Below are 12,334 nucleotides of genomic sequence, written 5' to 3' on the forward strand. Positions count from 1 at the left end.
TGAAGCACCTCTCTTCTACCAATGAAAGACCACTCTGAAGAAAAGGGATTATTGCAGAGCCTGTATCAACCAGGTTGTAGTGATGCGAGGGGAGATGCAGTTAATAACCCAGCAAGAACTACAGCGAGGCTGCTCCACTCATTTCCTATGAGCTCCTAAAGAGCTCAGAAATACAGCTTTGTCCTGGTGACCCGAGCTGCATACAAATCACCTCTCTGAGAAAATCATAGCTCTTCCTTGGGCCATCACTGCTGAGCCTTCCAAGCTTACCTCCTTCTCTCTTCCATTGTCTTTGAGGATAAAAATAAGTATGGTGAGACAGAATATTCTGTTAGCACCCAGAAAGTGTGGTTAATTAGACTAGTGTGCGTTATTGAAGAGATTCATATTACTTAAGCCAATGGAGAATCTGAAATTCTTGGGTTGTAGAGAACATAACAAAAAGTAGTAGAAATTGATGGTCATTTCTTTCCCTTTCTGAAAGGAGGAACAGATTTTGTTTAAATGCATATAACTGAGCAAATTCTTAAAAAGAATACTCAGCAGCATGGTTTTATAAAATTAATCATAGAATCCCAGAGTGGTTTTGGTTGGAAGGGTCCTAGAATATCTCCTGCTTACAGCCCCCAACCATGGACAGGGGCACCTTCCACTAGACCAGGTTGCTACAAGCCCCACCCAACTTGGCCTTGAACACTTCCAGCCAGTGGGATGGGGCAACCACAGCTACTCTGGGCAACCTTTGCCAGGGCTTCACCACCCTACATATAATGCCTATCTGGTATATATCATTGTCTGTCATTAGTTTTTAAAATGCATTATAAAAGTGGGAAATGGAGGCACAAGAGAAATCACAACAACTTGTAGAGTGTTGCTCATCAGGTCACCATCAGATTTGATCATTTGAGTTCTTAGCTCCACTTGACCAACAAATTAATTTCATCTTCTGGGATTTTTACATGTTGAGCTTTGCTTCCTTCAGAAAGATAACAAAATGCTGCTGTCAACAAGTTTGTATCTTGTTTTACTTTCTAGACACTAGAAAGTGCTCTGTAATTTTGGGCTTCCTTAAATGATGACTCAGAGAGCAAGGATGTAGGTAATGAGAACTGAAAAAATTATTAGTATCTGTGAGGCATCTAAGGCTAGAAAAAATGATGGCATTTTCACAATGCATTTTCTTCCTTTACTACAATGACCTCATTTATTTTATATGAGTTTACTGATAGAATGTGGGACATTTAGCCATGTTTCTGTATTAATGAAGTATTAATGAAGTAAGCCTAAACCATATTGTCTTTTTTCTTTTCTTTTTTTAGTCTATAACTGGAACTCTTGATATTTTGGTCATCAGACATAAAGAAATCCTGTCTAGTCTCAGTCTCCTTGGATTAGGCTACGAGATCTGAGCTGTCTGCATGCAGTCATTCTGAGTTCAGACAACCCTAGTTCAGTGTTACAGAAAGATCCGTGCTGTTCTTGGACTAGTTAAGACTCTACAGCAGCATAGTGATTTCTATGTGATGTGGGATTTGACTAGAGAAGACCCTCCTGCCCAGACCTTGCTGGGCTTGGGGGTAGTTCTCGTGCATCTGCTCAGAAAATCTTGGTTATTGATCCAAGCCGATCAACCACTGCAGGGCTCTGGCTTTTTTATGCTTTTCAGGACTCATTATTTATGTGCTTTGGGCATTTTTTTTACTTTGTCCATGCTATCTCAGCCCTCCCATTTTTCTGGGTAATGGAGAATTGATTGTAGGCTAGTCTGAAGTAAATGGTAACACAATGCCTTTAACTACAAGGAAAATTTGGCTTTCGGGCTTTCTGAACCTCTCATACATCTCCAAGTCTGGGTCTTCATCCTTAATAAAAAGTAATATTCTTGGAAGTCATCTTAGGACATCTGTAGAAATGCAGAAATCACAGCTTTAGACATTTCATACATACATAACTGACTAATTTTTTACGTCGCTTTTCTGTTCTGTGCGCTGAAAGAAATGAAGCAAATACCATTTTCTTGAATACATACATATGAACATATGTGTCAGTGTGTGTCTGACACCTTACACTCAATAACTTTCGATTCTCTTGGCTACTTTCATCCATGTTGAAAAAAATATTAAAGATCTAAAATGAATACAAAATAGATCTAATTACTTCTAATGAATTTAGCTACCAAGCAGGTCTGAAAAAAGTATTTCTGCTCCTGTGCTGCATCATTAGCAGTGATTTCACTCTGAGAACAGAGCTCTTTCATAAACACACAAACTCAAAACATAACATGCAGCTAAAATCTAGATCTTAGTAGATAAGTTTTCTTTAAGAAGACAGGTTTGATAGTTTCTGCTCATGGAATAATTTATTCTACAAATATCGGGGCTGGCTGTCAAACATCTTGGGTGCAATAAAACTCATACTCTGCTAGAGCATCATAATTACAAATTCTGAATAAACCCCAAAAAGGTTATATTCTGGTAAGTGGAGAGACTGTCCTTGCCTATTCCTGTTGACTGGAGTAGTCTGACTATAAGATACATTTTGAGCCACCTGGTCCAGTAGAAGGTGTTACTGCCCATGGTAGGAGTTTGGAACTGGATGAGCTTTAAGGTCCTTTCCAGCCCAAACCATGCTGGGATTCTGTGATTTCCAGATTTGGAATTTGTGTTTTCCTTTCCAGTGAAGTCTCTGACCTAGAAAGGAAAACTTCAACTTCTGGCACAAACCTACATCTTCCCATTTGTGCAAATCTTAGGACATTTATTAGGCAATATTATGCAAAGATGATGCTACTTGCCTTCAGCTCATTCTTGTTTAGGAAGGCATTAAAAGGAGAAAAAAAATTCTAGCTGTCTTGTTCTGTTCAGCATAATTGTTTTCAAGTACTTGAGATTTACACCGCTGTGAAAAATAATAGGAAACTGCAAGTCAGAAAAAATTCATCAAAGATAACAGGGAAGAAAGATTTCTATCTGTAGGGAGGTGGAAAAAACAACCCTTGCAGATCTGCTGGAAATAGGTGTTACAATTCAGTGCACACCATCCATCCTCCTCAGCAAAGCTGTTCCTGGCATTCTGAAAGCAAACTGTAGCACATGATTTTCTGGGAGAGCAGAACGAGGAGGCCTTCGTTCCCCTTCACCAAACTGCCTGGTCCCAAGCACCCGTGTCCAGAACGCGTCCAAGACGGGAAGCGTGCTAAACAAGTGCCCGCAGCAAAAACAGAGCCCTGTGCGACAGAGAGCCAGGAGCAACCCTTATCCTGAAGTGGGTTGGGTGTGATTTTTGAGCGATTTCCTTGCTGGCAGTCTTATGGATCAGATTCTTTTATTCTTTCGCGCTGCAACGTGCAGCCACAATTGGATGTATTGCTTTTCAGCTGCACCCCAGAGACATTTTATTTTCTATTTCTAATTTGATCCGAGGATTTTCAAACAGATAAAATTTACTGCTTTTCATGGAAATCTTCAGGCAAACAAGTTATAATCGCTGTAATATCCAAAACAGCGGCCCGGCCCGGGGCTCTGACAATGGCACTCGCAGTGTTGGGGTGCAGGTGGCCGCTGTACTCGGGGGAGCAGAAACACCCCGGAGCGGCTGTGAGGGGCCTCTAAGTGCGGAATTTATTCCCTTATTGTTCCCTACAGGCGGTTCGTTACAGTCCCGCACGTCCGTTTTAAGTTAGAAAACTGCAAACGGCCACATGGTGTCGGGGTGATGTTCTCCCCTGCCCGATTTCGTTCCAGGAGTGGCGGCCAGCCGTTAATTCCCAGAGCTCGTGGGTACGCGGCTGCGTTCGAACCGCGCAGCGCGCCCCAGCCCGGGCAGAGAACGCGCAACGTATTTTGTCCCCTCCGGTTGCCCGTACCCGCCCGCCTAGCCATGGCGGGAAGGTGGGCGCCGTTCCCCACGCGCCGAGAAACACCGAGAGAACTACCATTCCCGACATTCTCCTTGTCACCGCGCGTGCGTAGTGTTTACTGGAACGCTCATCTTGGCACCCACTTCTTCCAGCTCCTCACGGTCGAGGGGCGGCAGAGACTACAATTCCTAGCGTACATCGCGGCGCCCGCGCATGCGTAGTGCTCTTGTCCGCCATCTTGACCCGAGTAAACGCCTTCGCCGCCGCCACTAAACAAACCCGAGCGCGGCATTGGCGAACGGTGTGTGGGGGGGTGCGGCTGCTGCGGAGCCTTCGATGTACTGGGCACGGCCGGGCAGGTGGGTCCTGCTCCCCGCCCTACCCGGGGCGGTCCGCCTCGGGGAGAGGGGCAGCTCTGTTTCCGGGACGGCGGGGGTCCGTCGCCCCCTTACGGGCCCAGGGCAGCGCCCCGGCCCCCGTCCGCCGGCGCGCGTCGCTGGCTCTGGCCGGTCCCCCGCGCCCAGGGCCTAGGAAGGGCGGGCGGGGAGTGCCCGGGTGGCGGCTGCCTTCGGGCGCCCTTGTAGGAGATCCTCCCCTCCTCCAGCCCCCCGCTGGAAGCTGCGATAGCGCTTTTGTTCCCGGTGCCCCCCACCCCCCACTGTCGTGCTGTTCCCTGCCCAGCCTAAGCCCCACTTGCCTAGCTCGTCTCCGGCTGCTCTTTTTCCTTTGTTATCCTCGTCGCATTGGGGAAATGCGCCCTCTCTCCCCGCCATCTCCGGAATCTCGTTTCGTTGGGATCGAGGTGTTCCTGTGTTTGGCTTATTTTGCGGGGTAGGGGGCTGGTGTTGGTATGTGGAGAGCGAATTTTCACACACGATGTTTTTGCCATCCTATCATATAATATGGGCTGGCGCAAAATGCATTTTCTGGGGGAAGGGCAGCGTGCGGTTCACTGGAAGAATTCTTTTGATAGGTACTCCGCATAAAGAGAGGGAGGAGACTTGAACATCAATTCGAAGAGCGTTTCAGCGTGAAAAAGAAAAAGGCTTGAGAAGGAGATAGGAAACTCTGTAAAAAGGCTTAGGTGATGCATTTGAGCTAGAGAGTATAGGAAGTCCATGCCCTTGTGAAGCTGCCGAATTCCTTCATGCCACTACAAAGATTGGGGCAGCGATGGGAGCGAATCTGTCGGTGGACTTGTGAGCAGGTTGAGAGGAGTTTACATTAATCGGCTTGGGAAACCAATAAATTATGGGCTTGAGCGTTTATATTCCTTTTCCAGCAAGACTGAGCTCTGTGGGAGCACAGACGCAAGGGAAGGATGCCGGTGGTGTGGCCAACTCTTCTGGACCTCAGTAGGGATGAATGCAAGAGGATCCTTCGCAAACTGGGTACAGTAAAATATAATTTGTGGGTCTGTATTTTGCCCTTTTAAGATTTGCCTTTATGCTGCTTGCATGAAATATTTTAATATGTCTGCAGGGAACTTGCAAGTAATTTCCTGTGTTTTCCTTGTGTCATTGGTTTGACAGCCCTGGCTTAAAGTTATGTTTGGCTGACACTCAGCTCTAGCAAAATGAATAGAAAATAATTGTTTTGATTTGGTTGGATCTCTCTTGGATGTCCTAGCTGCTGTGTTGCAGGGCTGGGTTTTTCTGTCACTATTAACATGCAACAAAATTTTCTCTGAAAGGAGAACCTTTGGGGTTGGGTTTTTTTGGGTTTGCTTGTTTGTTTTGTGTGTGTGGTTTTTGGTTGTTTTTTTTTCCCCCACAGTTCTGTATTAGACACCTTTTTGTACCCCCCGAAAAAACTAGGGAGTCCTGGTTTAACTGGTACTGTAGGAATTAATTCAAGTAATGAAGTTATTATTGTGAAGTAAAACAGGATTTTAAAAAGTGCTGTTTGCGGTTTGCAGTTACACAGGGAAGTGGGAAAATGATGTCCTCGCTCAGCTGCCATAACCACGGGAGCCTTTTTCATTGTTTCAAATGTAGCTCAGTAATTGAGGCCTCTGCCCAAGAGATAGACACTGGGAGATATTTCTGTGCTCTGTCCTTGTAGATCTAAGTGTATGAGGAGAGATGCTTCTGTGTTTTGGAAAGTAATAAAAACATTTGCTTTTTCCTCATGTATCTGCTTTTGGCTACTGCAGGGGAGAGAATCCTTTGTTAGACCTTTGATCTGAGCCGGCATAATTGGTTTAAAGTTCTTATAGCTGAATTTGTGTAATTAAGGGTTTGGGGTTTTGCCAGTTAAATGATACTAGATGGGGGAAAAAAAAAAAAGCCTTAGATTTTTCAGAGTTTCTTCTGAGGACCATAATCTAGGAGATGATGTCAAGAAGAGAGCTGAGGTTACCTCTAACTTCCTGTGACTGTCACGTGACAACTTTTCTTGTTCTCATTTTGCTTGACTACTAAGAGATGGTGTGCTGTATTTCTTAACTGTGCCAAGATTCTCATACATTGTGAAGCCATCCTCTTTCTTCTTTGAGAGTTGGGAATTTATTTTCCATCCCTTTGCTCTTTTTATTTCATTTCTTGGGAATATGGATTTTTTGTGCTGTTGAAACAGTGATGAGATGTTGCACACAACATTGCAACAAGCTGTTAAGGTGACAGTCCTAATTCTTTTGCAAGGCTCAAGAAGTACAAAAACTAGGAGAAAGTGCGGAGTGCCAAAGCTTTTGACCAGATCCGTGCTACTAAGTTTTATTAATGTAGCTGTGCTGGCTGGAAGCATGAAAAAACTCTTCCGCCCGAGCTGACAGCGGAGTGCTGGTGCAGCTGAGCCAAACAGAACTGCAGCTACACCTCCTTCAGTGACATAATCTAGGCTGACAGGAAGGGAGAAAATTCGAAACAGTCGTTTTTGTTTTGCTGGCATGAGCTGTGTCCCCACAAGGGGGCCCTGCCAACAGCATGAGGCTGAGGCACTGTCTCTGTGAGCTGAAAGGAGACACGCCATGGGACTGGGGGGTGAAGGAGCACAGGCAGCAGGAGCAATAGCTGTGTGACAGTCACATTCAGCAATAGCCATCTACTTTAGAGGGTCCTGCTTTTCCAGCTCACAGCCCGACATCTAATTTAGCTAATGGTACAGCTGTAGTGAGAGTTCAGAGTAAGGAGTCAGGGAGGGATGTAGGTGAGGCTGAAATGAATCTCCGAGGTATGCAGGACCTAGTGTTGGTCGTGGTTTATTACTGAACGCGGTGATGATGGTAGCACCTAACACTAGCAATAATGGTATTTACTTGCCAAACCCATTTTAGCTATTTCATGTGTTTTATGTTGGAAAGAGAGCGCACCAGTTAGTGATTGCTGCATAAACACAGAGGGAAGGAAGTTACAGATGTTCTGTAATCCTTACTAGTTTCCAAAAGACCAGAATGTGCATTTTTACAGCTCTAGTGTAGAGGATCTTTATTTGTAATGCATAAAGAAAGTGTACCCTTGATAAATAATTATATGGTTGCATCTGAGAATTACTTTAAGTTCTTAACAGAGGAAAATAATTAGTATTATAAATATTGTAATGTGGTTGTCTAAATAAATGTTGATATTAGTAATAACCGTTGCATTAATTAGTGAATGTTTTATAACTGAAGCTGTAAATGCTTCTATAGGTCACTCAGCATCCCTGTGCAGGCTGCATAGTTAACCAAAATGACTCTGCTTTTTGTTTTATCTGCTTAATTGGGACAGGAGAGCAGAATTTCTTTTCAGCATAATTCCTTGATTTCTTGTGTAAATTAGCTCTTTGGAATCCTAAACTGAAAGCTTTTCAGAATAGCATGAGCCTTTTCTTTTGCAGCAAACTTTGGCAATGTTAGGTTTTGGCCTGCACCTTTTATTCTTGGTTTTGGTTAACTGGGATCTATTGTGGGGTTGTTTGGGTTGGCTGCTGAAATTTCAAATGAAAGGCACCTATGTAAAGATCAAAAGAATTTTTGTTTCTGGTTTCCCTAAACCATGTGAAGCTGAGAATAGTAAGTCATTCTTTGCCAAATTATCTTTATTTGAAGCCAGTTAGGCTTTATTATTTGCACTAGGTGTGTCTTCACCCTGTTTAGTAGGACAAAATTCAAAAATATCAGTAGCCTTTTATAGTTCCATTTTTTAAATTGCTGATGGCATGACATCAGTGTCACCTGGAATTATACATTCCTGGTAAATCAGAATTGCATTCTTGTGAGTTAGTCTTTGTGGTAGCTCTATGTTTAAGAACATCTGGATTGTTTCTTTTGTGTTGAGAGGGTTTAATTGTGTTGCATTTCTATCAGATTCAAGCAGTTGTACCATATCAAGTAAATAGGCATAAAAGATTATGATGGTCATATTTAACAAACGAGAGCTGTTGTCCTCCATGCTAATTAAGGAAAGGCATTCCAAAAAAACCAGTTGCTCTTTTGAAAGTATATTTATTTTCTAAGCCAAGCTTTTCCATAGAAGTCTTAATAATGATACATGCTAAGAGAATTCTGAACCACTTTCCAAACACTTTCTTCAAGCTTTTTGCCAGAATTGTCAGGTTAGAGAGAGCTTGACACATTCATCTGGGATTATAAACTAGATAATCCTCTGTGATGAGACAGTTTTTCATAGGAATGTTTTATGCTGCAGAGTAATTGACTGAGAGAATTCCAAATCATCACTCTCTTTAAAAAAGCACTAAATAATTGAAACACATGTTCTTCTTAATGATTTTGAAAGCTATTAGAATACTGTCAGTAATATGGAAAACAACTTTTTTCCCCCCCTTTGCTGTGAGCATTAAATAGAAATATTATTCGCTCTAATTCTTCAGAACTGGAGGCCTATGCAGGTGTCATCAGTGCCTTACGTGCACAGGGAGACCTTACAAAAGAGAAGAAGGATCTTCTTGGAGAACTCTCTAAAGTGCTTAGGTAACCCTGATCTTTTTAAACTAAGAACCATGACCTGTTTTCTTTTAAGGTGTTACATGCTTTTTCTTTCACCGGGATCACTATGTAAATCTGAATTTAGGGAAGTAATTCTCCATGTTGTCGAGGTTTCATTCCTGTTCTCCTTGGAGTTTTTAAAAAGGAAAACAGCCATCCTTCAGTGGTAGAAGCCTTGCTGGTTTGTTGGTGCTTTATGGGATACTGAGTGTTAAAAGGGTTACAGCCCGGTCATGAATGTACACTGGCTTGTGGTTTTGTCAAGGTAGAACTCCAAAGTCTTTGAGCCCAAGGTACCTCAGGAAAGAATGCTGCATGTCCTGTGTGAATTTTTCTGCTATATTCTTTAAATGTATTGCTCTCATTAGAAGGTTGGATTCTAGCTGTTTTTCAAGGATACCCTGTGAACAGTAATGTTCTTTTCTTTCTTCAGTAATATTTTTGAGCAATAAGATTCATTTTCTCTCTAATAGGAAGGGTTAAGTGACAATCTCTTAAATGAAGTCCTGTTCCCTTTCTTCTCTTAGATTATTCATAAGTTTAGTTTTAGCTGGAATTTTTAGATGAATGTTCATGTCTTCCTCTGATTAAAATATATTGCTTTATTTTTTTTTAATAGTATTTCAACAGAGCGACATCGTGCTGAAGTTCGGAGAGCAGTTAATGATGAACGACTAACAACTATTGCACACAAGTAAGTTCCACATCATTTTGTCGCTGATTTCCAAAAGTACCTTTTGGGAAATTCATTATGCTTTAACTGAATGGTAGAATTTTGAAGATTGATGATGGTTTAAAGAACCAGTAGTTAAAACACTATATGGATGAAGGAATTACTTTATCAGATCTGCAGGGACCTAGAAACAGTTATTTAGTACCACTACACTTTGGATCCAAGGCCATCCCATTCACTGTACAAGTACAATGTAAGAAACAGTTTTTTGGCATGGAGACCTTTCTGTAAGATAAACCAGAATAAACAGAGAATGGAGAAAATAGAGAAGCTCTTAAGTAGGATGGACATGTTTGCTTTTATTTGTTTGTTTTGCTTTCAGTTTTATTTTAATCAGTTTGGAAAGGCTGTATTAAGAGGAAAGAGAAAGCTACATAGGAAAGACAAAGAGAGGGAAAGTGGTGGCAGGTTAGTGAAAAACAGTGTATCAGCATAGAAAAGAAAAAGTGGTCAGAGTAGAAAAAGCTGCAGCAAGCTGATGACATCAGTGTCCACCACTCTTTACGATGCAGCTGCTGTGCTGGCATTAGCTGGGTTGGTGCCTCCTTGGATTTGCTTTTACAAATGCCATGTGGTTTTGAGAGGTGGGAGAGCAATAGATCAAGTGGTTGTGTATGTTTGATAATTAATAGTCTTACTGTTGAGAAATGTCTTTTAACAGAGCTGCATTGTAAGTATCTATATTTTTTTTTTCTGTGCTACAACTGTTGACGTTTTTAAGTTTGACTGTTGTAGCTTAGGTGTTGTGAGGAGGAAAGAAAGGAAATAATATGAATAGCAGGATGCTTGGAGTTAGCAATTGTTTGATCCAAGTCTAGTCAAAATCAGCATGCTTGTTTAGAGCTGTAGAAGGACTTCTAAGTTTTAATTTTCGAGTTTAAAGATTTAAAAGTATGCTGTTGACCAAACAAAACCCACAGACGTCCTTACACCGCTTTAAAGAAATAAGGGGGAATATTGAAAAGCATATTGTTGTCAAATCAGGATTCTTTTCCTGAATCAAGTTTTCCTTTTAAATAGTACTTCTGGTCTTAACATTTTGCAGAACATGAATAGTTTGTCCTGAGGTGTTGCACTTCAATGAAATATTATAATCCAGATAAGGTGTAATTTTGAATTGCTGCTTTTCTTTATTTTTCCTGTGGTGGTTTCTTATGAGTGATGGTTGGTGGTACAGTATTTGACTTACGTAATTCTCTTAACTCATTAGGAAAGCTTACTTAGCTTATGTAGCTCTCTTTATATGATGTGCATATGTATGAGGAATGCTGAAGCATATCAAGATTTAATAGCAGAGCAGATACTCTGCATTTTACAAACTACTTTGTAGTATCTCTTGCTGCAACTTGCTTGAAATATTTCATGTGAGAAGTTATTTTTTAGAATATGTTAATACATTGAAAGGGTTGATTGGCTTAAAAATGTTACAGCATTGAAAAACAATTTGCCATTTTGGTTTTGCGTATTTGACAAATGACTCATGTAGAACAGTCAAAAATATTTCTCCATCTAGATAAGAGCAGTGTTTTTTATGAAACATTTTAGTGTGGGTGTAAGTACCAAGGTTAAGAGTAAATTAGAGCAGAAGACTGCTTTCTGTTTATTAAATAATCTCATGTTCTGTCACCTTGTTTGGGACTACTTTAATAAGCATCAGAAACTCTTCTGTTCAGGTAAAACAAAATTTGCCTTAGAAGCTGTGAGTTTTTTCCCTGTAACGTAATCCATTTCAATAGTCTTTTATGATATCTGTTTGGTTTCTTGGTATTTTTGTAATCCAGAAGTAGAGAGTATACCAAGTGTACCTGAACAGTAATAAACCTAATGTTGGGGGTTTGAGTATGGCATTCACACACCTCTGGCCCATTAACAGCTCTGCTAAAACAAAACAACAAAAAAAGAGTCTACTCTTCAATTTAATATGTTTTTGGGTTTTTTTTTATCAGATGACAAAAATGCAGGGGCTTTCATGTAATAAAGAAAGTTGAGTATTTGTGCTCTAATACTGCCTTTCAGACTTGCACTACTGGAAAAAAAATGTACTTAAATAAGGTACCGAGTATTTGGAAACTTGTCAAAATACTTACAGAACATGCGTTTCTGTTTAGTATGTCTGGACCAAACAGCTCTTCTGAGTGGTCCATAGAAGGTCGTCGACTGGTGCCACTGATGCCACGACTTGTTCCACAAACAGCTTTTACTGTTACTGCAAATGCTGTTGCCAATGCAGCCATTCAGCACAACGCATCTCTTCCAGTTCCTGCAGAAACTGGAAACAAAGAAGGTAAGAGAAAGATGGGATTCTGCTGCACTCTATGGGAATGTGAAAACAATGTCACAGTAGAAATTGGTGTCTTAGATTTTAAGTGTTAAATATTAAAGATATTTTTTTGAGGCCAGGTTGGGTGGGGCTTGGAGCAACCCAGTCTAGTGGAACGTGCCCCCCGTCTGATGGCAGGGATTTGGAACTGGGTGAACTTTAAAGTTCCTTCCAACCCAAGCTATTCAATGAACCTATGAAAAAAATCCAAATCTTTCTTATCAAACAATATTCACAGAAATATAAAACACCCATTTTTTTAAAGATGCCTTTGTGGTATCTGCAGCATTAATCTGACTGCTTTGTGTTATTGACACTCTAGCAACTGAAGTATAAAAACAACCCAATTTGTCAGGAAATGACATTCACTGATAAACTTCTTCAGCTCTGTAAACTTTAAAAACTTGGGCTAATGGCTGGATTCTGTAAAGTTCTGTAAGTGATGAAAGCTGTTTCAGAATGTTTTATTTTAAGAATGCAAGTAGGTTTTGGTGAAAG

The 12,334-nt window shown here is 41.2% G+C and overlaps 1 protein-coding gene across 14 annotated transcripts in view; it reads left to right on the forward strand.

Annotated features, from left to right (window-relative positions):
• The first annotated feature begins 4,107 nt into the window (after nucleotides 1–4,107).
• EMSY (EMSY transcriptional repressor, BRCA2 interacting) overlaps nucleotides 4,108–12,334 on the forward strand; it is a 41,332-nt gene continuing 33,105 nt past the window's right edge. For 11 of the 14 annotated variants that reach the window (XM_066208783.1, XM_066208853.1, XM_066208813.1 and 8 more), the window contains exons 1-5: nucleotides 4,108–4,218; nucleotides 5,142–5,250; nucleotides 8,669–8,768; nucleotides 9,403–9,477; nucleotides 11,625–11,800. In XM_066208783.1, the coding sequence (XP_066064880.1) occupies nucleotides 5,181–5,250; nucleotides 8,669–8,768; nucleotides 9,403–9,477; nucleotides 11,625–11,800 (421 nt within the window). In that variant the 5' untranslated portion in view covers nucleotides 4,108–4,218; nucleotides 5,142–5,180. Of the gene's footprint in view, nucleotides 4,219–4,542; nucleotides 5,067–5,141; nucleotides 5,251–8,668; nucleotides 8,769–9,402; nucleotides 9,478–11,624; nucleotides 11,801–12,334 lie in introns of those variants that run through there. The other 3 variants (XM_066208799.1, XM_066208789.1, XM_066208826.1) reach the window with 3 other exon arrangements.

The sequence above is a fragment of the Chamaea fasciata genome, unplaced genomic scaffold, assembly GCF_029207755.1.
Source record: "Chamaea fasciata isolate MVZ Bird 193981 ecotype frontalis unplaced genomic scaffold, bChaFas1.0.hap1 SCAF_2, whole genome shotgun sequence".
In the NCBI taxonomy this organism is placed as follows: domain Eukaryota; kingdom Metazoa; phylum Chordata; class Aves; order Passeriformes; family Sylviidae; genus Chamaea; species Chamaea fasciata.